This window comes from Maylandia zebra, linkage group LG12, assembly GCF_041146795.1.
Source record: "Maylandia zebra isolate NMK-2024a linkage group LG12, Mzebra_GT3a, whole genome shotgun sequence".
In the NCBI taxonomy this organism is placed as follows: Eukaryota; Metazoa; Chordata; class Actinopteri; order Cichliformes; family Cichlidae; genus Maylandia; species Maylandia zebra.
In genome coordinates this window covers 7,776,181-7,801,413 of record NC_135178.1, presented here as the reverse complement: position 1 = coordinate 7,801,413, position 25,233 = coordinate 7,776,181, and the positions used below count along the sequence as shown (strand labels likewise).

The following is a 25,233-nucleotide window of genomic DNA, read 5'->3' as shown; positions in this document are numbered from 1 at the left end:
TGATTGACCGAACAGTAAAGGACAGTCAGGCACAGGTTAAAGTCCAAAAAAGTGTTTTTTATTTAACCCAAAAAATGAACTTTGGTAAAAATAAAAAAAATCAACATCTTGGGCAAGAGATCAAAGCAACTGAGCTTGACTCAAAGTTAGTTTTTGTCCCTACCCTCACCTGTGGTCATGAGCTTTGGGTAGTGGAGGAGGTGACTGGGGAGAGGGAGGTCTCAGCTTCTCTACTTAGGCTGCTGCCCCAAGACCCAGCCCCGGATAAGGGTAAGAAAATGGATGGATGGATGTGTCTGTGAAGGTTCTCAGTCATCGTAGTCTAAGGATGGATGGTTTCCCTCTGTTCTTTATCATGTCGATGTCAAATCCTTCATGTTGTGCGCGCTCCAGTTAGCTAAATTATGTTTGCCAGTGCTAGCTAATAAAGCTTTGTTTTGATTTTATATTTCTCTGCAAAGTCCTGCATTTCAGTCCAACCCAGCATCCCATGATCGAGCGTCATGTGATTACATAAAAGTTCAAAATAGGACTCATTTTATTTGATTTCATTTGATTTTATGTTTTTATTTTCAGTTGTCTCTAGTAAGTCAGAAGAACACACAAAAAAATGTTAGATCCTTTTTTATTGTTGCTTGGTTTCGTCATGAATCTTTTCTAAGCATTAAACTGGTGACAGGTATGAGACTGACTGTCACAGCAGGTTGCTTACAAAGTGCATCACCATCATCATACCATACATGACTTACTTGACAGGTGGATGAGGCTATACAACCGGGTTTGACCTCCCTCAACTGGACATCTCTGAATATTGACAAGTATCTCGACCGCATCGACAAAGTGTTGGGTAAGCAAAAAATGTAACGAGATCGATCCTGTACACGCTGACACGAGACATTCCTGCAACTCAGCACTGGCTGCGTGTGATTAATGGATTTATTGCATAGGTGGCTTTCTCACAAGTAACACTCATATATTCAATAGATTCTTTCTCTCTCTACACATTGTCTTTTTTTATACTGAATTGTCTGTTTATCACTGTTCTCTCCTTTGTTCAAACGCATAACAAGTTCCCCTTGATTTTTCCCTCTTTCCCTTATTTTTGGTGGGTTTGTGTCCCTCCCTTTCTCTTTTGTGTGGTTTTTTTGTCTGTTTAGCTGATCTTGAGTTGCTGATGGACAGAGTGAATGACCTGGTGGAGTTTAGAATAGAAGCAGTACTGCAGGAGATGAGCATATCCAACCTGTGTGTCCTGCCAGAGGATGAGCCTGTGACCTGTGAGGAGTTTGTTCAAACCACCAGGGTAAACGAAGACAAATAAAATAAAAGTATCCGCTGGGTTATTGTTGCTCTACTAAGTCTGTGTAACTATGCAGACATCTGAAAGATGCTATCAATATTTATTAAGTGGTTTTGGTAATTCTCACACATTTAAAATACTTTTTTCTGTATTTAAACATTATTTCTTATTCTAAAGATTAATTACATTGAACTGAACTGTATATCTGCATGTGTCTAGGACCTTTGCATAAGACAAGCCCAGAAAGTGAACATGAAGAGCTCACTGGTGGAGGAGGCAGCTAATGAACTGATCAACATGCTGCTAGAGTTTGACCACAATCAGAGAGAGGAGGTGGAGAAGTTTGAGGAAGAAAGCTGCACAGAGAGCAAGACCATAGACCACAATGACAGTGAAGGTATGCTGACAGTTTCCTTTCACGATCAAACACAATACAGTGTGATAATTATGATTCAATGCTGTAAGAGACAAGTTAAAAAAGGCAGTTCAAAGGTTTTTAAAGGAAAGGGGATTACCTTTTTTAGGACCTTGTTGTTTTTACTTTTATTATAATGCTGATTTATTCAAGGTGAAGTGTTGCTGAAGGTGTTCGTATTGACTGTAAACGTGTCACCTTCTTAGGTGATGACGAGCGTCTCTTCTCCAGAAACACGCTGCTACGTTCTGCTAGTGTTGGTCCTTCTTCTCCGTTGGTGAGGAGGAAGAAGAAGAGGGACTTGATGGAAGTGATGGAGCAGGAAGCCCAGGAGCTGCTGTCCTACTTCAACCACCGTAATGTGGATGCCTTGCTCAAAGTGACACGCAACACCCTTGAGATGTTGCGCAAGCGCATACATACGTCCTCGCTCATACACTTCTCTGGTGCGTCTTGTTTAATTGTTTGCTATATTTCTGTAAAGGCCTAAAATATTTAAAATAAGCTCATAAAATGTCTATTCCAATACTTTATGTGTGTTACCCTTCTCTCCCTCTGAAGCTGCAAGTGTCCCAACCAGCCATGGCAAAAGCAGCGATCACCATGCAATCTTCAGAGTAAACATGACCCTTTCCATCCCTAACATTGTCATGGTTCCAGCTTTGGAGGAGGTTCAACAGGCTCTAAACCGCGCTGTAGAGTGTGTAGTCAGTGTCAGCAAAGGAGTCAGCCAGTGGAGCAAAGAAAGGATATCTAAGGTGAATAAAGGAAAAATCAATTTGTGACATTTAGCTTGATAACTGTAATAAACTGTTAGAACTGCTCTTTTTAAACTAATATTGTCGTGGTCCAGCAGTGTACTAAATAAACCCGGAGGTTTTACATTCCCCTTTCCAGAGACAAATGAATGAAAGGCGAATGGCAGCACTGAAACAAGACAGCTCTGAGAGCGAAACAGAGGACGGAGCAACAACATACAGAAGCTTGGCTGGTAATAGAGAACATTATCACTTTCATAGCTTAACCTCAGACCTTCAACAGCTCCCAACTGTGTCAGCTCACTCATTTTTAAAATTTTAAGATTTGCTGTTTTCAGCATACAATTACAACTCGATTTTACAGCTCAGCAGAGCAAGCAAATATCTGACCAGGGGCAGAAACACATAATATTGCTTGGGGAGGAAAATATTCAAGAATTTCATATTTAATGCAAATTAAATACATATTTAATTAGAAAGCGGCAGGGATAATCAATTTCCACTATGAAAAGCACATTTTACTTTTAGAAATTATATATACAGAGAGAGAAAAACTAAATGGAAGTAATTCCATTATTAACATGTTCTCTTGTAAAAAGACCTGTAACATATAATTATTTTAAAAGCCCAGAAGTTAATATTTGGAAGAATAATGTCCATCATTTCTGCTCAATGTGTTTTCTGTGAAATTCTGTCATTTTCAGATGGCAGTACCTCAGACATGTCAGCTTCTATGATCCAGGCCATCCCGTTCCAAGCCAGAAATTACTACAAGAGTGTGTCTGAGAACAAGGAAATAGCCAAGCTAATCTCTGTACTTAGCACCTCTATCACCTCCAGTAAAAAGGTACATGGCACTTAATTAAGCTATTTTTTATATGAAACTAATCCAAACTTAGCTGTCTTTTATTAAATCATGCCATACACTTTTTATATTTCTTTATCCCACATTTACAACAGATATTTTCATCTATATTTCTGTATATTTAATGAATATAAATGTCTTTTATTTTTCTATAAGTGCACTTCATTTCATATTCTCCTGTTGATATTAATGTGCAGGAAGTGGTGACCGCTCTACATCACTTTAGCCGTTACCATCACATCTGGAGGAAAGACCGTGAAGAGACCATGAGGAAGTACGTTGAAATGTATGGTTTCTATATAAATCTGCTTATCTGACATCGCACTAGTGCTATTTTTGTTTGTGTTTTGAACAGATTTATCGAGGGGAGTCCCTTGTTATCGGAGTTTGAGAGCCAGATTCTTTTCTATCGAGATCTAGAGCTGGAAGTAAACTCTGAACCAGAGTATATTGCTGTAGGAGCCTTGGCGCTATTCACAGGTCTTATTAAGTTACAAATTTAAAACCGGCATGAATGAGATTTTTGAGATTTTCAGCAAGTTAAATGATGCTCTCTGCATGCTCATATTACTTCCTGCCAGCACCCTTAAAGATGTCCCTCTCTGCTGAAATCAAGAATTGGATGGTGGACTACGGACTTTACTGTAACAGGAAATGTCGCTCAGAGATGGAGCACATTTTTGCTTTTGTAGATGAAGCAGGAAAGAAACTGAATCGACAGATCAAAGACCTGGATGATATTCGTATTGCCATGGCCGCACTGAAGGAGATCAGAGAGCACCAGATATCTATTGATTTTCAAGTTGGGCCCATAGAGGTAAACCACAACATCACATATTTATCGAAGCTCTTTTTATACACACAAATACACACAGTGGGAAAGAGACATTTTTAGCTGTTTGACTTTATGAGTCTGTACAAGAAGCTCAGAAAGAAATAATTACACATTTGCACATTCTAGTTTTTGTCAGGTGGAAGACTTAGTATCTTATTTTTCCTCACAGGAGTCCTATGCCATGCTCCATAAGTATGAACTGTCAGTGGCTAAAGAGGAGGCTGAAAAAGTGGATACTCTGCGCTACACTTGGGAAAAGCTCTTGTCCCGGAGCACAGAGGTGCAGAACGAGCTGGTCGCCTTGCAGCCAAACTTCAGAGAAGAACTGGTCAGCAATGTGGAGACCTTTCTGGAAGACTGCCAACACTTTTATCAAGATTATGAAAAGGTAAAGTATCTATGGCTGTTTGCTCTGTTTCAATTAAACTTTTTATTTTAATTCAACAAATAAATGCTCAGTTAATTACAGTTAAGGTTAGTTTTAATAATAGCTACTAAAATGACACTTTTCCCTCTCTGTTTAAGGATGGTCCCATGGTTGTGGGACTTGCACCCCAAGATGCCAGTGACCGGCTGATCATGTTCCAGGTTGGTTAGTGATTAATTATTTTGTCTCTCTGTCAGTTAGTAAATATTTAGATCCTGCATTGACCTGATGCCTCAGAAAAGTAGTTACTTGAAACTGATGTTAAAAGAGCTATTATATTTTTATTATTATTATTACTATTATTATACTGTTACAGTTTCTATTTCATGGTTAGCAAAAGACAGATTTTTTATTCTGTATAAATTATACTCAGATAATTGCAAATGTTTTACCTCAAATGTGTAATGTTTTAAAGTCCATCAGAGCGTAAGCTGTACCTAATCGTAGCTCTTCTCCTCTTCAGAATCGATTTGACAACCTGTTCAGGAAGTACATCACTTACACGGGAGGCGAAGAGCTCTTTGGACTTCCTGTTACCCAGCATCCTCAGCTATTGGAGATTAGGAAGCAACTGGCTCTGCTGCAGAAGTTGTACGGCCTTTACAACAATGTCATCGATACAGTTAATGGCTACTATGATATCCTCTGGGCTGACATCTGCATCGAGAAGATTAATAATGAGCTGCTCGACTTTCAGACGAGGTTTGGCAATTTATTTGTTTGTTTTTTATTCAAGCAACTGTTGAACTCTTTTAACTGTAGATGTAGTAACATGAGCTTAAAATATGTTAATGAAGAAGGAGACGTTTTCAGGAAAGAAGCTGAACTGGAAACAAACAAAACTGACTATGTGAGAAAATAACCTTCTCATACTGTGTAATCAAGCCCTCTCATTACTGCAGGAATTGGTGACATCACAAAGAGAAAAAAAAAAAGCAGAATTAAATTAAATGATTTTCATTAGTCCATCCATAAACATCACTCTTATTTTCAGGCATTAAAGAAACTGCTTCCTCTCACTTGCTACAATATGGAAACTTGTTTCGAGATGTTATAATTTCGAAATACTAACCCAAAAGTTTTACATAACAACAAAAAAAGTTGTTTTTTTTTCCAGTGGCAGAAACAAAGCTTCCTGTTCTTCATCAACACTGCATTAATATTTCAGTCTCACAATGCAAAGCTAATCTTTGCCCTTTATGTGGTCACATTTGTCCAGCATGTGTCAAATAGACACTGAAGGGGAAAGAAGCTAATAGGCTACAGGCTAGTTTATTTTACCTAAAGAAATTAAGAACAAGTTTTAATATAGCTGGAAGGGATTACTTGACAATGAAAATCTAGATAAACATTAGAAGCAGTCAGAAGGAAAATATAGAGCTATAGTCAGAGCTGAAGAAGAGAGGATATTTGTTTCCTCTGGCAGAAATGTCAGCTATCTGTTGTGGAGGTGTTGATTTGGTTGAGTGACGCTATGAACAGACACTGATGCATGAACTTTTGCTCTGTGCTAGTAAGGAAGGATACTCAACAAGTTGTCCAATCCAATGACTCTTGTAGCGTTAATACCAAACTTGAAGTGTGTTGTAATACTTTTCCTTTAACAAACAAAATGTCAACTATACATCTAATCTAGTTCATGTCAACTTTACTTGACTTCAGCAAAGCTAAAGTGTAGTTTAGAAAGAAGACAATAAATATGAGTTTGACTGTCACGTCCTGTGAACTACCAGGTGTCGAAAACTGCCTCGTGCTCTGAAAGAGTGGCAGGCCTTTCAGGATCTGAAGAAAACGATTGATGAATTCAGTGAGTGCTGCCCCCTGCTGGAACTCATGACTAACAAAGCAATGATGGCCCGGCACTGGAAGAGGATAACGGAGGTTAGTGAAACATGGCCACTGGTGTAGCACTGCAACTGAATGTTATTGACTGAAATCAAGTCATCACCAGACCCTAATGATAATGATAATAGCTGTAATTTGTCCTGTTTTGTATCCAGGTGACTGGCCATACCTTTGAGGTGGAAACTGATACATTCAAGCTGCGTAACATAATGGAGGCTCCTCTACTCAAGTATAAAGAAGAGATTGAGGTACAAACGAATCATTAGCTGCTAATTCAATGTGTTTTCTTTTTTATTTGATATAATAAATTCCAAATAAAATACAAGTTTGGAAAATTGTTTGGAGGAAATGAAAACATTTAAAAAGTTTAAAGAGTAATATATTGAATTAACTGATAGGTGGTCCTGTTCAGTGCAAACACCAATCCTGTTTTTTCAGTGCATATGCATCTGTTTGCCATCAGCATTTTTATTGCTAACATTTAAAAACATTTGGGGGGCGGGATTCTTGTGCAGGATATCTGCATCAGTGCTGTGAAAGAGCGTGATATTGAACAAAAGCTGAAGCAAGTGATCGCTGAGTGGGACAACAAGACTTTTACATTTGCCAGTTTTAAGACCCGTGGGGAGTTGCTGCTGAGAGGAGACAGCACATCAGAGATCATTGCCAGCATGGAGGATAGCCTAATGATCTTGGGATCCCTTATGAGCAACCGGTACGGCAGTGTTGAGTGTCATTATCATTAGTGTCGGTAGTGATGATCTTCTTCCACAGCTGTGGGAAATCTAGACATTAGACGAGCCACACACAGGTGTGCGTCCCTAAGTAAGGCGAACGTGAAGATTTACCTTCTTTTTCAGGTACAACACCCCATTTAAAGCCCAGATTCAGAAGTGGGTTCAGAATCTCTCCAACACCACTGATATTATCGAGCACTGGATGACTGTCCAGAACCTGTGGATCTATCTGGAGGCTGTGTTTGTGGGTGGAGATATCGCCAAACAGTTGCCTAAGGTGAACAACATTTCAGGATGTGATTCATATTGGTTATCAGGCTTAAACATGGACTCCAAATGCAGTTTAAAAGGCAATTTCAGTTTAAAAGGCAAACAAGTGAACTGAACTGAAATTACTCATTTGCAGTTACACAATTTACATAAAAAAATTCTATCTTTACATCATTATCAGATTTCTGGACAATATTCTGGGTGTTTAGGTGCAGTAGTGCATTAATGTGCCAGGCGTTGAGTTTCTTTTATTTTCATTTTCAAAAATTATATTTCAGTCTCTTGAGCAAAATAAATCACTGGTCCAGGCAATGTTTTCAGGCCACAGTGTTTTGACATTTAAAAGAAGAAGAAATAATAGTGAAATGTTGCCTTTGTAAGATTGTTTTACGAGCTTAATTCTAAAATCAGCGCCAAACAGCGTCCAAGCATTTAAAAGAAATAACCAAATACAAAATAAAATAATAAAACAGTCAAACAGTGATCATGAGATAATTGACTAACTCAATCTTTTTAGGAAGCAAAGCGTTTCTCTAACATTGATAAGTCATGGGTGAAGATCATGATGCGAGCCCATGAAATGCCCAATGTGGTACAGTCATGCGTGGGGGATGAGACCATGGGACAGCTGCTTCCACATCTCCTCGAACAGCTGGAGATCTGTCAGAAGTCTCTAACAGGGTGAGTAGAAAAAACTTAAAACACCACCATGGCCCTTATTTTTAGGTTCTAATGAACTTAACCACCAAAATAAAGGTAGAAGATTTTAAACGATAATCAGTAGTGAGGGTAAGTGAAGTGACTGATTTCCTTTTTTATGCTGTACAGTTAACTATCTGGTTTATTGTATTGTCTGTCAGATGATACTTTGTATTGATTTTTTTAAAATTATGTGGTCAAACAGTTATCTGGAGAAGAAGCGTCTGCTGTTTCCTCGTTTCTTCTTTGTCTCTGATCCTGCCCTGCTGGAGATCCTGGGCCAGGCCTCTGACTCCCACACCATCCAGGCCCACCTTCTCAATGTCTTTGACAATATCAAGTGTGTCCAGTTTCATGAAAAGGTGGATTATGTTCTTTTTTGTTGTTTATCTTAAACACTTAACCTTCTGAAAAATATGTGATTGTAACATGAAAGTAATAAAATATAATAGCTGCTTTAATGTCAAATTGAATGAACTAATCAGAGTAATGTAGAATTTGAAAAATATACTTTTTATAAGAAAAATAACTTCATCATTGTAGTTATAATAATCGATCTAATCAGTGTTGCCTTTCACAGATATATGACCGCATTCTGGCCGTGTCATCACGGCAGGGAGAGACTGTGGAGCTGGATCGTCCCGTCACAGCTGAAGGGAACGTGGAGGTGTGGCTCAATGCTCTGCTGAAAGAATCCCAGAGGTCTTTGCACCTTGTGATCAGACAAGCTGCTCTGGCTATCCAGGACTCTGGCTTCCAGCTAATTGACTTCCTCAACTCCTTCCCATCTCAAGTAAGTCATTGTCCAAATCCAGGAACTAATCCGCAAACGTTTTAAAACATTGATTCGACCACAACTGGCTATCCTTGTGGAGCAAGGACGGCGCTGCTCAAAAACAGAAACCTGTGTAGCCTAAAGAGGCAATCTACTATGAACATTGTAATAAACTCCAAAATAAATTCTAAAGAAAGTTGGGATGCTCCAAAATGTAAGTTAAAATAGGATGCAATGATTCGCAAGTCTTATAAACCCATATAATAAATCTAGCAAATGTTTAAAACTGAGAAAACTATTTTGAGATAAAATATTGGCTCATTTTGAATTTAATGACTACAACGACAGCCAACAAGAGTCTGGATAAATTAGTGGTAGTAAAAAAAACAGCTGGAACATTTTGCAACTAATTAGGATATCTGGCAACAGCTCAGTAATATGAGTGGATATAAATAGAGCATGTTAGATGAAAGAATTGGGCTGAGTTTCACTAATCTGCAAAAAACTAAAATTGTAGAACAATTACAGAATGATGTTCTTTAGTGTAAAATTGCAAATATGAATTTCCCGTCATCTACGTTACGTGATATCAAAAGATTTCAAGTATCTGGAGAAATCTCTGTGTGCAAGGCTGAAAATCAATATTGGATGCCTGCGAGCTTCAGACCCTCAGGCAGCACTGCATTACAAACAGACCTGATTCTGTCATGGAAATCACTGCATGGGCTCAGGAACACCTCCAGAAAATCAATGTGTGGGAGCACAGTTTGCTGTACAGGCTAAAGCTCTATGCTGCAAAGAAAAAGCCATGTGTGAACATGATCCAGAATCACCGTTATATTCTCTGGACCAGAGGTCATTTAACACTGACTGAGCCAATGTGGAAAACTTTTTATACAACATGGAGACCACATCCTCACGCAATCTGTCTTTTTCTGCTCTCTCTCATGGTATGGGGGTGCATTAGTGCCTATGAAACTGGCAGCTTCCACATCTGGATAGATACCACCATTGCTGAAAAGTATCTAAATGTTTTAGAGCAAAATATGCTCCAATCCAGTCATGTCCCTGTCTTTTTCAGGGAACAACCTGCATATTTCAGCTAAATCGCATACTTTGTAGAAGGATACTCTGGGTTTTTAACTGCCTTACATCAGTCCAGACTGTTCACCACCTGGAAACATCCTGTGTCAGAATAGAACTGGGCAATATTCCTTACCCACGTACAGTTGCTGGTCTCCCCAGTTCCCAGATGTTTACTGACTGTTGTTAAAAGTGAACAAGTATTTTTTTTTTCTTAAAAGGGTGTGTTTTCTATAAGTATTTGTTATTGTTTCTATGTTCTGTTGTGACTAAAATATGGGTTATTGAGATTTGCAAATCATTGCGTTCTGTTTTTATTTATATTGTACTCAGCATCCCAACTTTTGGGAATTGGGGCTGTTATTTTCTCTGTAAATCTTGGGGTGTGGTACTAAACTGCTATAGTATTCCTTCATCAAAACAATAGTTAGATTTCTAAGGTCATCGGTACATTTGACCATTTTGATGTGTTTTGTTTTTTGCACATTAATGTAGGTGGGGTTACTGGGTATTCAGATGATTTGGACAAGGGACTCAGAAGAAGCTCTGACCAATGCCCGATACGATCGTCGCATCATGTCCAAAACCAACCAGTTCTTCCTGGATCTCCTTAACACCCTGATTGACATGACCACAAGAGACTTGGAGGCTGTGGAGAGGACCAAGTATGAGACCCTCATCACTATTCATGTCCACCAGAGGGACATATTTGATGAACTGGTGAGTATGTTGATCATTCGGTGAAAAGAGGCCAGAGACATCCGAGCTGGGATCAGTTAGACTGACGCTGAACTGTGCACATGAACGCTTTGCAATTTCTGTTCAAGATTAGAATCTCCGGCTCAAAATAGCAACCACTCTGTAAACTGTGTTTGATATTCAGACTCCCAAGGGCTGCCATGTCAGAATACAAAATGTTGTTTACTGCAGCGAGTAAATTCTGTCGAAAGTAGTCAGAGGGGTTTTAATGGCAGTCAAGTAATATTTAAAGTCACGACTGTGTTTGAATCTCCACTTAAGGCAGAATAAGCATGTTGCTGAACCCCAAGGTTAATAGAAGCAGTTTGAAGAAACTTTATTTGGATGTGTTTTTTCAGTTCTTTCTAAAATCATTTGTATTTATTTAGCTCATACCATTAATTTGTCCTGCTCATGTTCCTTTGTCCTGTTTGTTTCTAAACACATTTTTGCCTCACCTTATTTCCTCTCCAATAATATATCACACTGCTACTTTTCTACCCCCACTGTATTTTTTCTCACACATATTCTGCTTTTTATCTCTTCTATTCATTACTATTCTAATTCATTTTGTACTTTTTCCCATTTGCATCATTTTAACTTGCTGGACTTTTCTCTTCCCTCCTTTTCACTCTCCCCTATCCTTTACCTTCCTTTCTTCCCATTTCACTTCATGACCTCTTCGTTCATCCTCCACTTTCTTGCTTCTCTTCTCTTTCCACCCTTTTAATGTTACCCTCCTGTCACCGAAATCCCTCCTCACACATCCCGCCCTTCCACCTTTCTTCCCCTCTTTTATCTGGCTTTCATCTCTCTTTTCAAATAATCTTCTGAGTGGTGCCCTTCAATTTCTTATTCTTCACATGCCATCTCCCTTCTCCCTTCACTTCTGTTTCCATCCCCTTGTCTCCTTCTGCCCTCTCTTTCCCTCTTTCCCTGTCTCTTATCGCTACCCTTTCTCCACCTAGTGCCGGTTGCATGTCAAAAGCTCCAGTGACTTTGAATGGCTGAAGCAGTGCCGTTTCTACTTCAATGAGGACTCAGACAAGATGATCATCAACATTACAGATGTGGGCTTTGTCTACCAGAATGAATTCTTGGGGTGTACCGAAAGGCTTGTCATTACACCTTTGACGGACAGGTAAAGCAGACATACGTCAGTAAAATGTATCATAATGGCAAAAGTCATATGCACACACACTAATAAGAAAATAAAGGAAAAAAACAGCAGTATAACTTTTCTTTTTTGCAGTTTAAACAAAGACAGTGTAACCTTGGAGTGACTGTACAGAAAACGTGACCCTGCCTTTGTAACTAAGTCAGAAATGCATGCTGCATCATGCATCAGTTATTTTAGGAACCCACTCTAGATTTATGCTGAAAACTTGACCGTGATTGTTCGTTGTAATGTCAAGTTTCATGAAATGGATTAAACTTTCTGTGGTTGACTAATGACTGGATTTGTAAAGCAAAGAAAAAAAGACAACTCGGGGACTGTGAGGATGAGAAATTAGAAAGCAGGATGAAGCAGGATGAAGCAGTCTTACACAGCGATCATCACATCTGTAACTAACAGGCGATATGAATGACAGAAAGAAAAGGAAAGAGGATCAGACAGAGTGAGGGAGACAGCAGTCCAACAACAAGAAGTGTCTTAGTAACAGACACAGAGGGTAAAATATGAGAAGAGACAAGGAGGGAAAAAAAGATGAGGAGAGACAAGGAGGAGATGTGAGAGGACAGCACTAGGGAGGGAGTTACCATCTAACATCAGACAGCAGCTCTCCAAAAAAGTGGCATGCTGGCCTTATGGCTAGAGGCGCCAAGACAGCTCTGCTTTTCCATCATTTTCTCATGCTGTCTTTCTTCTTTGTTTTGCTTGCTATCATTGTCCTACCTCCTCGCTGCCACCACATCACGTTAAAAAAGGGAAAGGTGCAAGTGGTCCTAAATTGTGGCAAAAAAGATGTTGGGATGAAAAAAGTAAATCTGGTTACGGAGTGGTCAGAATTAATCTGTATCTGCTGAAGGAGAGAAAATATGTCAGTATCCCAGCTTTACCATGATTTTTACCCCGAGGTCAGTCATTGTAATGAAGATGGAGACCAGTGACCAGAGGGCTAGGTCCTGTTGTCAGTCATCCTGATTGCTGATGTGTCCTTGAGCAAATCGCTGAATCCCCATCAGCTTCAGGGGCAGGGTTCTAAAGCTTAATCCTTGAACCTTGTGGAGAATGAGATCACGTTCATTTGTGGTCATTTTGAGTATGGATATTATTAGCTTATGAATTTATGAAATGATTCATGATTTATGAAATTAGATTGTTATTATGTTTGTGTGTCTACAATTGGACAGGTGTTACATCACTTTAGCCCAAGCTCTTGGTATGAGTATGGGTGGAGCACCTGCTGGTCCAGCTGGAACAGGTATGAAAATTAGTCACACAGTATCTATCTATTTTTTGGAAATTACATTGAATCAAAAAGAAAATGCAACATTTTATAGGAATGAAAACCTAGAACTGGTATGCAAAACTTATGATTTCGGAATGGGACAGACATGTTAAAAAGCTGTTCCAAGGTTTGCCAAGTGTTAAAGTAATTGAATTTAACCATTTTAAATATAGATAATTTACCCTTCTAGACTCTATACAACTCAGGTCATTTAAATGAAGAATCAAACAACACAGCTATCTCAGTCGGGAACGGCTTCATTACAGAGTTAGCTTTGATAGTTTCTATTATGAGATCATTTGTTGTCAGGTTTTCTATCAGCATACAAATGGTTGCATTTCAGTTTAGGCTGTGAAAATGTTGCCTTTTGTTATCAGGAAAGACCGAGACCATAAAAGACATGGGTCGCTGTTTGGGAAAGTACGTTGTGGTCTTCAACTGCTCTGACCAGATGGACTTCAGAGGCTTGGGGAGAATATTTAAAGGTGAGAATCACTAAGTAAAGTCATGCTATAAGTGTCATGATAGACTGTGTGGCAAGCAGGAAGTACGTACCAATTGCAGAACTCATGAGACAGAATCAACTTAAAGAGGCAGCGTTTATTGCTGGGAGGCTTTACATAAAGATTAAACTTCACAAAAAACAAACCAAAACCCCAAACTAGAAAACTCGAAACTAAACTGGACACTTGAGTCTAAAAACTAAGAAGCACAAACTAGGAAAACAAACCAGGACTGGGAACTAGAATTTCCTCAGGAATTCGGAGGGGAAAAAACAGACAGCATGGTGAGGGTACGACATGACACAGAGCAAGGAAAACACAGGACTGGAGCAATCAAGGAACGGGAGACAGGAGGGAAACACAGCTCGGGGAGAAATCAGAGCTAACGAGACAAGGTGAAGCAAAACCAGACACACTGGAAGCACAACAGGCACAGAGACACAGACTTGACACTGAACATAGGGACACGGGAACAAGAACTAGAAATCACAGAGCAACAAACTAGAGAGCTAGAAATACTGAGACAGAAACCAAAACACTAACAGTGATAACCATGATGAACTCAAAGATCAAAAACACAACAAAACTCAAAACACTGGGTCACCGACCCAGGACCGTGACAATAAATATATACCCAGAAAGAAGTTTAAGGGTTTGAGTTATCAGGTTATAGGCCTGTGGGGTTTTTTTTTTGCTAATAAATCATAACAATACAGATAAAAAAAAAACAACAATCACACAATATGTAATGTCAGATATCTTATTTGTTTGCAGCGGACGGACCATAGCTCTGTGTTTATGTGATTTACCAGGTCTGGCTCAGTCTGGTTCGTGGGGCTGTTTTGACGAGTTCAACCGCATCGACCTCCCAGTTCTTTCTGTGGCACCCCAGCAGATCGCGATAGTTCTCACCTGCAAGAAGGAACGTCGCAAAAATTTTGTCTTCACAGATGGAGACAATGTGGACATGAACCCAGAGTTTGGCATCTTCCTTACCATGGTTAGTGATGGAAGTAGAACAAGACTGCTAATATCTATTTGACTGGTCAGAGGAAATATCTAAAGGAGGCAGTTCTTAACATCAGTAAATGACACCTTAGTTAACAGAATGAATATTGAAGTGTATGAACTGTATCTGTTTCAGATGGTGCCTGGACATGCTGTGCATGCATGGACATCAATATTTACTCTTGGCTGTTAGATTTATCGCATAATGATTCCTTTTTTTTTAAAGCAAAATTTTTAATCTTGAAAACTGAAATGAATCACAAATAACACTAAAATGGAATTGAACTCTAACATGTAATATTTTATAAGTCAGTTTTTGAATTAAACTTTGGGCTCTGCCTGCTATTTCATGTGATTTATTTCTTAGAGTAATAGTTAAATCGCTTTATCTCCTTGCCTCATTTGCTGTCCTGAGGCAAGTCATTAAACATAACAGTGGAATAATTCCTCCCTGTGGCGAGAGGGGTCAGAGATCATTTTCCTCTTTTTTATTCTGTGTGTGTGTGTGTGTGTGTGTGTGTGTGTGTGTGTGTGTGTGTGTGTGTACATTAGTATAGACAAGCTTTGTGAAACAGGCTGTGTCTGTAGGCTGTGTCTGCTGAAGTTGAAGGATAGCGTTTGTGATGAAGATGAACTACATTCCAGTATAAACTTCATCCATTTAGTTTTATTGTTGTTGCATTCTAGTCTGTCATCTAAATCAGCGGTCTCCAACCTTTTTTGCGCCACGGACCGGTTTATGCCCAACAATATTTTCACGGACCGGCCTTTAAGGTGTCACGGAAAAATACAACAAAATAAAACTAGTACCGCTACTGAAAAATAGAAGAGTTATTCATAACACACGTGAAAAGACCCAGGAAAACTGAGTTAACGATAAAAACGATAACAAAATAACGCAGAAAACCGATAAAAACCCTGAAAACCATACATTTCACACCTGAGCCTCAACTCTCGCGGCCCGGTACCAAACGACTCATGGACCGGTACCGGTCCGAGGCCCGGGGACCACTGATCTAAATTTCTAATGCAGTAGAATGGGCAATGTAGCATTTACTCCTAATTATCATTAAATGTTTTATTTCTGTTTTACTCCATTAATATCTTTTTTTTTGTTATTCTCCATGTAATCAGAATCCAGGTTATGCAGGTCGTCAGGAGCTTCCTGAAAACCTGAAGATCAACTTCCGCTCCGTGGCCATGATGGTTCCAGACCGTCAAATCATTATTAGGGTAAAACTGGCCAGTTGTGGGTTTATCGACAACATGGAGCTTGCACGCAAATTCTTCACGCTTTACAAGCTGTGCGAGGAGCAACTGTCCAAGCAGGTATAAAAATTGAAGATCTTCCTTTTAACCTTGCAGTAACAAGTGGAAAGTGGTAGAACTTGCACTGAGTGTGGGAGCATAAACAAGCTGCAGCTAAAAATGCATAAAAAGTCTTACTGACACACAGGCTGCTGAAAATAGAGTGTGATGCTTGTAGGAATGGGGTCAGAAAAGGAGTTAGTTTGGAGGAGGTATCATTGTCACATGACTTAACAACAAGGTTGCACGGGTTTCCATTAATGTAAATGAAACTAAAATGATATTTATGAATGTTCAGGTTCACTATGATTTTGGCCTGCGCAACATTCTGTCAGTTCTGCGAACTCTGGGAGCAGCCAAGCGAGCCAACCCCAGTGATACAGAGTCTACCATTGTCATGAGGGTTCTAAGGGACATGAACCTTTCAAAACTGGTAAGTCTACAATGTACACAATAGGGCATCAAAAAGATAACCATGCTGATATTTCATGTTTTCACTGGGTTTTGCAAATTTGTGTGCACATGCGTTTAGATCGATGAGGATGAGCCACTTTTTCTGAGCTTGATTGAAGACCTCTTCCCGGGCATCCAACTTGACAAAGCGGGCTACCCTGAACTAGAAGCTGCCATTGACAAACAGGTAGGAGAGTTTGGAGAATGGATTTATCTGTTATTGACGAGGAGAGTGAAAATCCACAGTAACACCAAGTTTGCAAGATGGGGGGAACAGGAAGGGGAAACAATGGAAAGAGGCAGAAAGAGAAATGCGAAGGCTGAGTAAGACGGTCCAAAAGCCTAATGGAGAGTGAGGCCGCCGTATTTGTCATGTCAGACCTCAGGACAGGACATCGAGAAGGATACAAATAGTGGCATTTATTATTTGTAAAGGACCTAACCCGAGGACTTGTGAAAAACAGTGCAGGAAGGGAGAGATGCAATTAAAAGTTGGAACTTTTAGATTTTATGCTGTTTTGTTGCTGATCAGTTAAGCAAGTGCATTTGATAGTATTAGTTTAGTTTTTCATATATTGCTTCTGCATTTTGGCTTCATTTTTTTAATTAAAAAAAAAAAGATGTTTTGATGTGTGAAACCTTAAAATTGACTGAAGGTGTGCTTTCTTTTTACCACGACTGTATACTAAGTTATTATACTTGTAAATACAGTAAAAGCATTATTGTTACAAAAATAGCTGGAATTGTAACTACTTTGTTTCTTCAGGTGGAGGATGCAGGCCTAATCAACCATCCTCCTTGGAAGCTAAAGGTCATTCAGCTGTACGAGACTCAAAGAGTCCGACATGGCATGATGGCCCTGGGGCCAAGTGGGGCTGGAAAGACAACTTGTATACACACGCTTATGAAAGCTATGACAGGTAGGATTTAGTGTATTTTGTCGCATGTGAGCTTAAAGAAAAAGACACCAACTTGTGGTAAGCTTGTTTTGAATCTATTGTACTGTAGACACGAATATGTGAACAGAATAACCGAAGAAATATACTCATACTGGGACGAGATATCTATTTAATTTATGGGGTATCTTATTAAATCTACATATTTTTAGGGTAATATTGTTACTTTTGTGACCTTGTCATGTGTTTAATATAATTATTGCTCCATTAAAGTATTATATTATCCATTATATTAACTTTAGGAAAACAGAACATGTTTCTGCTAATATCTAATTTTCTTCCAGAATGTGGTCATTCTCACAGTGAGATGCGCATGAACCCCAAAGCCATTACTGCACCTCAGATGTTTGGTAGACTAGATGTGGCCACAAATGACTGGACTGATGGCATCTTCTCTACACTGTGGAGGAAAACACTGAGAGCAAAGAAAGGTCCAAAAAGTTTCTTATTGTGCACATATGTCACACTTGGGTATTAATAAAGCAAAAAATCATTGGTAAACATTGTTTTCCATGAGAACTTTGACAAACCAGTTCAAGTAGGTTATTGCAATTAAGTATTAATACGTTGGGACAACGTTGGAAGGTTCAAAGGAAACAAAGCTCTGTTTAATCTTCCTATTTAGTTCTAAGCTTACACGGATAATTAAAAATGTCTGCGGGCAATTGCGTATGCATTCCATGTTTGCTTTTATGCGTCTAAGTACACATCTCATCTATTAATTACTTGTTCTGATGGTGTTTTGCATATCTATGAGTGGGGTGTTCTCTGCGTATTTGCATTATTTTCCTGCTGCTACTTCCTGTTCATTTGCAGAGCTTGCTACTTTGGACAGAGTGAATTCCAGTGTAGAAAAGTAGATGTGGCAATGTGACAGGGCAGCAGCTCCTGGGTCAAGTAGATATTCCTCAAAGAAAAGAAGTACTTTGTGAAAACAGCTGTGTGCTGTCCACGCTCATTGTGTTTTAACTGATGCAGAAACAGCCTTGTGTGTATCATCTGGTAACTTCTGTGTAAAACACGTGCTCATGTAGTAGTCATATTCAAAGGAACTGATTTCTCAGCATTTAGAGTGTAAACCACATTCAAACAGCAGCTTTATCGTGCGATATTGCCTGAACGTCAGACAACGTCAGCCTTTTGCTTGTTTCAGACGCAATTTGTCTTTTGTGTTTCTGTTTTTGGATGTTTTCCAACTGGGAGGAGAGCGAGGAGAAACGGATTTCTTTGTTCATATTTAAAATTCCACAAAATAAATGACTCAGTTGTTGTTTTTCTTGCAAACTGATAGCTCATGATTGCTGGTTAGCCAAGAAAACATTTTGAACTCTTTTGTCTGCACTAAATTCATATTCAGAAATGTAGCTCATTTTTGCTTGAGGGTGACAGCACAAGGTCTTCATACCACCTCATTTTCGTAATCATGTAAACAAACACTTTGTTTCCCTCACAGGAGAGCACATCTGGATAGTGCTGGATGGGCCAGTTGACGCCATCTGGATTGAAAACCTAAATTCAGTTTTGGATGACAACAGAACTCTTACACTCGCAAATGGAGACCGAATACCAATGGCTCCCAACTGCAAGGTGGTATTTGAGCCGCATAACATCGACAATGCCTCTCCAGCCACCGTCTCACGCAATGGCATGGTGTTCATGAGCTCCTCTGTGCTCACCTGGATCCCCATACTAGAGGTGAAAAACCGGTTGTAATTATTTTTGTTTCATTTCGTAAAAGTTTGAAATCAAGGTATATTAAGGCAATATTTACTTGTGAATCATATAATTTAAAACCTGTGCACTGCATGTAGTTTTGACTAAATAGAGTCATGCTGTTGCTGCTTCTAGGGCTGGTTGAAGAAACGGTCCCCACATGAGGCAGAGATACTGAGAAAGCTCTTCTCTTCGTCTTTCTCCGAGCTCTACCGCTTCTGCGTGCAGTCACTAGAGTTCAAAATGGACATGCTAGAGGCCTTTGTAATCATGCAATGCATAAACATGCTACAGGGACTCATACCACCTAAGGTGAGGTATTCCCATCCACTGGACATGCACACGAACAGCAGCTAATGAATATTTCATTGATAAGTGACTCTTGAAGTAGAAGTGGAAATTTATAGTGAGACCAACTTGTATTTATGTTTTCAAAACCTTTTTAAGCACATTTATACCCATTATACAGACTGGGACTCATAGTTTTGTCCATATATTTTGTATGTTCAGTTTCATAGACTTGGCCTAACTTATGAAGTGCTCATCTCCTTTTTGGGTTCTTTTAATGATCCCTGAATTTCCTCATCTTAAAATGGATATCAATTTACAGGAGCAGTGTGGCGATTTATCCAGAGAGTTCTTGGAGCGGCTTTATGTCTTTGCACTAATGTGGAGCGCTGGGGCCGTACTTGAACTGGATGATCGGAGGAAGATGGAAATCTGGCTTAGAGGAAACAAGAGTATTCATCTAAACTTGCCAGACATTCCTCCTGACAGTGAGGACACCATGTTTGACTACTATGTCACAGCAGATGGTAAGCATGGCTTCATTAACTTTCAGTCAGATGGCGTTGTTTAGTTACTGGGTAGGCAGAGACATTATGTCTCATGTTGTACTTATGGAAAGTACATATGTGTATATAAAATTATTTTTAGTGATAAACTAAATTAATATCCTTGGATTAATATTATTTTGAATTTTTTTTTTTTCATATTTTGTGTTGATCTCTACAACAAGCTTTATCTTATTAAAATTAAATTAAATATTTTTCCAGGTCATTGGGTCCATTGGAACACCAGAGTGGAGGAATACATTTATCCATCTGAATTCACACCAGAGTACAGCTCAATTTTGGTCCCCAATGTGGACAACGTTAGAACAGACTTCCTAACCCAGACTATTGCAAAGCAAGGCAAGGTATGGTTACCAGTTAGAGTAATTTCCATCATCAGCAAACACTAGTGACCCGCTTCCAGTGACAGCCTACACACGCATGCTTTAACGCGTAGTGTTAAACTGCCTTCTCCATGTTTGATAGACAATGTGATGATGTTCCACATACTTTTCTTTTCCCATCATTCTGGCACAAGCAATCTTAGTTTTAGTTTTTGGATAATTGTGCAAGGCTCTTTTTAGCTGTTTTCTGTTTTCAAAGTCTAATCTGACCTTCCTGTTCTTGAGTGTTTTGTGTCTTTTCTAAATCCTCTATAGTATTTATTTATTGTCATTGTCAAGAACAATGAAATTGCGTTTGGGGCTTCCATACAACCCAAAAAAAAGAAGAAAATAATAAATACCCCTTAAAACCCAAGTGTACATATTTAACCCAGTGTGACTCCAATGCAATAAGACAATCCTTAGCAATAATGTTCGTAGAAATTCAGACAAAGACCTGAGAAACATGACAAAATACAACAGTGCAACCCATTCAATATTATTGTACTGTGAGATATGATATCAGATATGATAGTTATCTGTTTAAGAAAGAGGGGGGGGGGCAGGAGGGGGAAGAGAATAAAGATATGATGCACCAATGCAGACCAGTTCATTGCTATTAAGAAGTTGGATATGGTTATTGTCCGTGAGAGGGGGGCAGAGAGTTCAGGAGCCTCACAGCCTGTGGATACAGGCTGTTGGCCAGTCTGGATGTTCTGGCCTGTATAGACCTGTACCTTCTCCCTGAGGGCAGCAGATGGAAAAGGTGGCGCGCAGGGTGATGTTGGTCCCGCAGGATACTGTGCACCCTCCTCAGACAGCGAGTGGGGAAGATATTACTGATCTCTGGCAGACTTGTTCCAATAATTCTGCCAGCTTCTTTCACCACCCGCTGGAGTGCTTGCTGATCGGCCTTGGTGCAGCTGGGGAACCACACTAGAAATCCATACGTCAGAACGCTGCTGATGGCACAGTTGTAGAAGTTCAACATCAGAGATCTGGGAATGTGTGCGCTCCGCAGTCTCCTCAGGTAGTAGAGGTGCTGTTGGGCCTTCCGTACAACTGAGGTGATATGGTTGCCCCAGGACAGGTCCTCGGTCACAGTTACCCCCAAGAATTTAAAACTGCTCACCCTCTCCACCGCCTCACTGCCAATGAAGAGAGGCAGATGGTTGTTATGACCCCTCTTCCGGAAATCTACAATGATCTCCTTGGTCTTTTTGGTGTTTAAGACCAAGTTATTGTCGTGGCACCATGACTCTAGTTGTTGCACCTCTGTCCTATAGTTTGTCTCATCATTGTTGGATATAAGTCCGAGCACTGTAGTGTCATCTGCAAACTTAACAATGAGATTGGACGCGCAGGAGGAAATACAGTCATGGGTGAAGAGAGTGTATAGCAGAGGGCTCAGAACACACCCCTGAGGGGCACCGGTGTTGACCACAAGGGTGGAAGAGGTGTTCTTACCCACTCTGACACTCTGTCTACGGTTAGTGAGGAAGTCCACAATCCAGTTGCACAGAGAGGAGTTAAGTCCCAGTTGGTGGAGTTTGGGACGGAGTTTGTATGGCCGGATGGTATTAAAAGCCGAGCTGTAGTCTACAAAGAGGAGCCGTGCATAGGTGTTCCTGTGTTCCAAGTGCTTCAGTAATGTGTGCAGCACTGTGGCGATCGCATCCTCGGTTGACCGGTTCTCCCTGTATGCAAACTGGTGCGAGTCCAGGGATGGTGGAAAAGCAGCTCTGATGTGTTATATTTACATTTATGAAGGTCTCATCTGTTTTTAGACTTTGACAATGAGTCATGTACTTTCTCCAGAGAGACAACCTGAAGTAAACTTTGGATAAACATTTAAATGTAACTACAAAACCAGCATCATGTGTTTATGCTCAGCAGACGCAGAGGATATGCTCTTACTTTCCCTTTGATCTTTCCTCATAGAATATGCCGTAGACGTGCCTCTCTTGCATTGGAGGACACAGTTAACTGTTCGCGGTCTTGTTCTACTGTCGTCCTTCTCATGTTATCCTATAACGTGGAAGTTAGTTGGGATAATTTGGACTGATGGCAAATCTAAATATGTTTGTTATAGGCTGTTTTGCTAATTGGAGAGCAAGGAACAGCCAAGACTGTTATCATCAAGAGCTACATGTCAAAGTATGACCCTGAGACCCACATAGGCAAGAGTCTCAACTTCTCTTCTGCTACTACACCACTAATGTTCCAGGTAAAGCAGCAGGTCACCTGCCTACGTTTCTCTTAATTTAGAAGAAACAGAAGTGTGTCACTCTGTGAATTTTTAACTTAAAAGGAGCGTTCAGTTAAAGAGGGGAGAACACCACAGGCAGGTAAACAAGAATAAAGAGCAAACTTTAAAAATGAAAGCTGATGCAACAGAACGTAACACCAAGAGATCAAACACAGGAATTAGCTGAAGGCTTATACAAATAGTAGTAAAACCAAAAACAAAAGATATGAAGGATGGATGCAAAGTACAGTGAAACCAAAATAGACACAAACTAGGAAAGAGGGCGGAATACAGCTGAGTAACAAGGCATATTATAGGCTCCTTACTGCGCACACTCAGGGACCGATCGAGTGATGAGATACAGCTGAAGTAGTAAGAGTAGACAGCAGTCACACAGCCAAAGACAGGAAGAAAGTAATCGTTTCAATGCAAGGCAGGGGGCAGTTGTATAAGGCATTGCCAACCTGGCAATGCCTTATGCACAGAGCAGGTCTATAATGAAAACCAACACCATGACTGTGTTCATTTGCCATTAAAGAATATGAACATGTGTGATATTGATGATCTGTGATGAATTACATTTCAGTTGAAATTAAAAGATCTCTTTCTTTATCTCGCTGTACTTTTTCTTGCCTCATCCCTCCCTTTTTTCCTTTTTTTTAGAGGTCAGTTGAGAGCTATGTTGATAAGAGGATGGGGACCACTTATGGACCGCCTGCTGGGAAGAAAATGTCAATTTTTATAGATGACATCAACATGCCTGTCATCAATGAGTGGGGAGACCAGGTCATTATAACATTTCTACTGGTGTTTTTTCATTCATAATACTGGTTAATGATAAATAAATGAAAAACAAAACTTTTCTTGATTTAAGCTTCTTGCTTTCAATCACAGGTGACTAATGAGATTGTCAGGCAGCTGATGGAACAGAATGGTTTCTTCAATCTGGAAAAACCTGGAGAGTTCACAAATATTGTGGATGTTCAGTTCCTGGCAGCAATGATTCATCCTGGAGGGGGCCGTAATGACATACCACAGAGACTGAAAAGGCAGTTCTCAATCTTTAACTGCACGCTGCCCTCCAATGCTTCGATAGACAAGATATTTGGTGGGTAAAACACTGCAAGAAGTCATTTTTCTGCAGTCATTTATATTTTGGGGATTACTTCGCATTACATGTTCATACATGACAAGGTCTAAGGCATAATGTATAATGTATGTCCTGAGAGACATACATTATTTTATTTGTTCTTATTTTACCATTTCCAGACAGTTGTGTAGGTGTTGTGTGCTTGTAATATAGTTGCCAATCATATATATATCACAGCAAGTTAGAGGGATGAACTAAGTACTAATAAATGCCACCATACAGTGATTTCACGAAACACACTGTATCCTTTACTTTGGAAAAAAATATATAACTTTTCTAAACATCGACTTTATGACACAGGCGTGATCGGTGAGGGCCACTTTTACACAGGACGTGGTTTTAGCGAGGAGGTCCAGAGCACTGTACCTCGTTTGGTTTCCCTCACGCGTCGTCTCTGGCAGCTGACTAAGGTCAAGATGCTTCCGACTCCTGCAAAGTTCCACTACATCTTTCACCTGAGGGATCTCTCCAGGATCTGGCAAGGCATGCTCAGCACCAATGCTGAAGTTGTCACCTCTGTCCAGGTGAGATGTATTTTGCATGCTTAATTACCTCATTTCTAACATGACAAGTAGTTAAGAAAAACTTGAGAACATGTTGAGATTTCCACTGGAGAAACATTTTTTTTGGTCACACATGCAGGATTTTTCCAAGGACAAATATGCATGACTGAGTAAGTGACAAACAGGGGAAGTGGCAGCAGTATGAAACTGAGTGGCAAGAGCTGTCACAGGAGGCTTGCTGAGGTCAAAAATAACTAGGTTAAAAATATCGGCTGACAGTCTGACTTCACATTAAAAATCCTAAGTCAAATAATACACTAGTAATACAGTTTTGCAGTAACTAAGCTACCCCAGTGCTTTTACCTATTACCAGTCATTACTTTGTTATTACTTATTATTATTACTTTATTCCATGTAGCTAATTACCTTCTGTCTAACAGAAAAATAACGTAACATATATTTTCCAGACGTTGATGGCACTTTGGAAACATGAGTGCAAGCGTGTGATAGCGGATCGATTCACGATGCCTGATGATGTGGAGTGGTTTGACCAGGCTCTGGCAAAGCTGGTGGAAGAACATCTTGGTGAAGAGCACAAGAATATGGTGGACTATGTAGCAGAAAGATATTTTGTTGACTTCTTGCGAGATGCCCCTGAGGCCACAGGTACTACTGAGTCTGACTATATTGAAATATATATATATTTAAGAGATTTTCTCAGTTTTGTGACCTGCTTTCATTTTTTTCCTCACAGGGGAAGAACCAGAAGACTCAGACTTTGATTTGCCCAAAGTGTACGAGCCTATTGAATCATTTGAGACTTTAAAGGACCGTCTGAACATGTTCCTAAGCCATTACAATGAAAGTATTAGGGGTACTGGCATGGATATGGTCTTCTTTCAGGATGCTATGATACATTTGGTCAAGGTACTCTAAAGAGTTTTTTGTCGTGTTTGTGCCAACCAAAATAATCTA

General features: G+C 39.7%; 1 protein-coding gene across 1 annotated transcript in view; it reads left to right on the top strand.

Annotated features, from left to right (window-relative positions):
• Positions 1-25,233, top strand: part of LOC101478973 (dynein axonemal heavy chain 5) — a 90,081-nt gene that overhangs the window by 2,286 nt on the left and 62,562 nt on the right. Inside the window, exons 3-42 of the mRNA XM_076890643.1 lie at positions 757-847; positions 1,158-1,303; positions 1,520-1,697; positions 1,922-2,170; positions 2,277-2,473; positions 2,613-2,706; positions 3,178-3,320; positions 3,536-3,612; positions 3,694-3,818; positions 3,920-4,155; positions 4,343-4,561; positions 4,699-4,761; positions 5,064-5,302; positions 6,334-6,481; positions 6,601-6,693; positions 6,961-7,160; positions 7,306-7,459; positions 7,970-8,133; positions 8,357-8,513; positions 8,732-8,944; positions 10,505-10,729; positions 11,716-11,888; positions 13,103-13,173; positions 13,578-13,685; positions 14,516-14,703; positions 15,846-16,040; positions 16,318-16,452; positions 16,552-16,659; positions 17,239-17,392; positions 17,713-17,859; positions 18,882-19,123; positions 19,277-19,453; positions 19,752-19,956; positions 20,197-20,339; positions 22,450-22,584; positions 23,269-23,391; positions 23,500-23,713; positions 24,056-24,279; positions 24,726-24,924; positions 25,013-25,185. Of these exons, the coding sequence (XP_076746758.1) occupies positions 757-847; positions 1,158-1,303; positions 1,520-1,697; positions 1,922-2,170; positions 2,277-2,473; positions 2,613-2,706; positions 3,178-3,320; positions 3,536-3,612; positions 3,694-3,818; positions 3,920-4,155; positions 4,343-4,561; positions 4,699-4,761; positions 5,064-5,302; positions 6,334-6,481; positions 6,601-6,693; positions 6,961-7,160; positions 7,306-7,459; positions 7,970-8,133; positions 8,357-8,513; positions 8,732-8,944; positions 10,505-10,729; positions 11,716-11,888; positions 13,103-13,173; positions 13,578-13,685; positions 14,516-14,703; positions 15,846-16,040; positions 16,318-16,452; positions 16,552-16,659; positions 17,239-17,392; positions 17,713-17,859; positions 18,882-19,123; positions 19,277-19,453; positions 19,752-19,956; positions 20,197-20,339; positions 22,450-22,584; positions 23,269-23,391; positions 23,500-23,713; positions 24,056-24,279; positions 24,726-24,924; positions 25,013-25,185 (6,525 nt within the window). The remainder of the gene's footprint in view (positions 1-756; positions 848-1,157; positions 1,304-1,519; positions 1,698-1,921; positions 2,171-2,276; positions 2,474-2,612; positions 2,707-3,177; positions 3,321-3,535; positions 3,613-3,693; positions 3,819-3,919; positions 4,156-4,342; positions 4,562-4,698; positions 4,762-5,063; positions 5,303-6,333; positions 6,482-6,600; positions 6,694-6,960; positions 7,161-7,305; positions 7,460-7,969; positions 8,134-8,356; positions 8,514-8,731; positions 8,945-10,504; positions 10,730-11,715; positions 11,889-13,102; positions 13,174-13,577; positions 13,686-14,515; positions 14,704-15,845; positions 16,041-16,317; positions 16,453-16,551; positions 16,660-17,238; positions 17,393-17,712; positions 17,860-18,881; positions 19,124-19,276; positions 19,454-19,751; positions 19,957-20,196; positions 20,340-22,449; positions 22,585-23,268; positions 23,392-23,499; positions 23,714-24,055; positions 24,280-24,725; positions 24,925-25,012; positions 25,186-25,233) is intronic.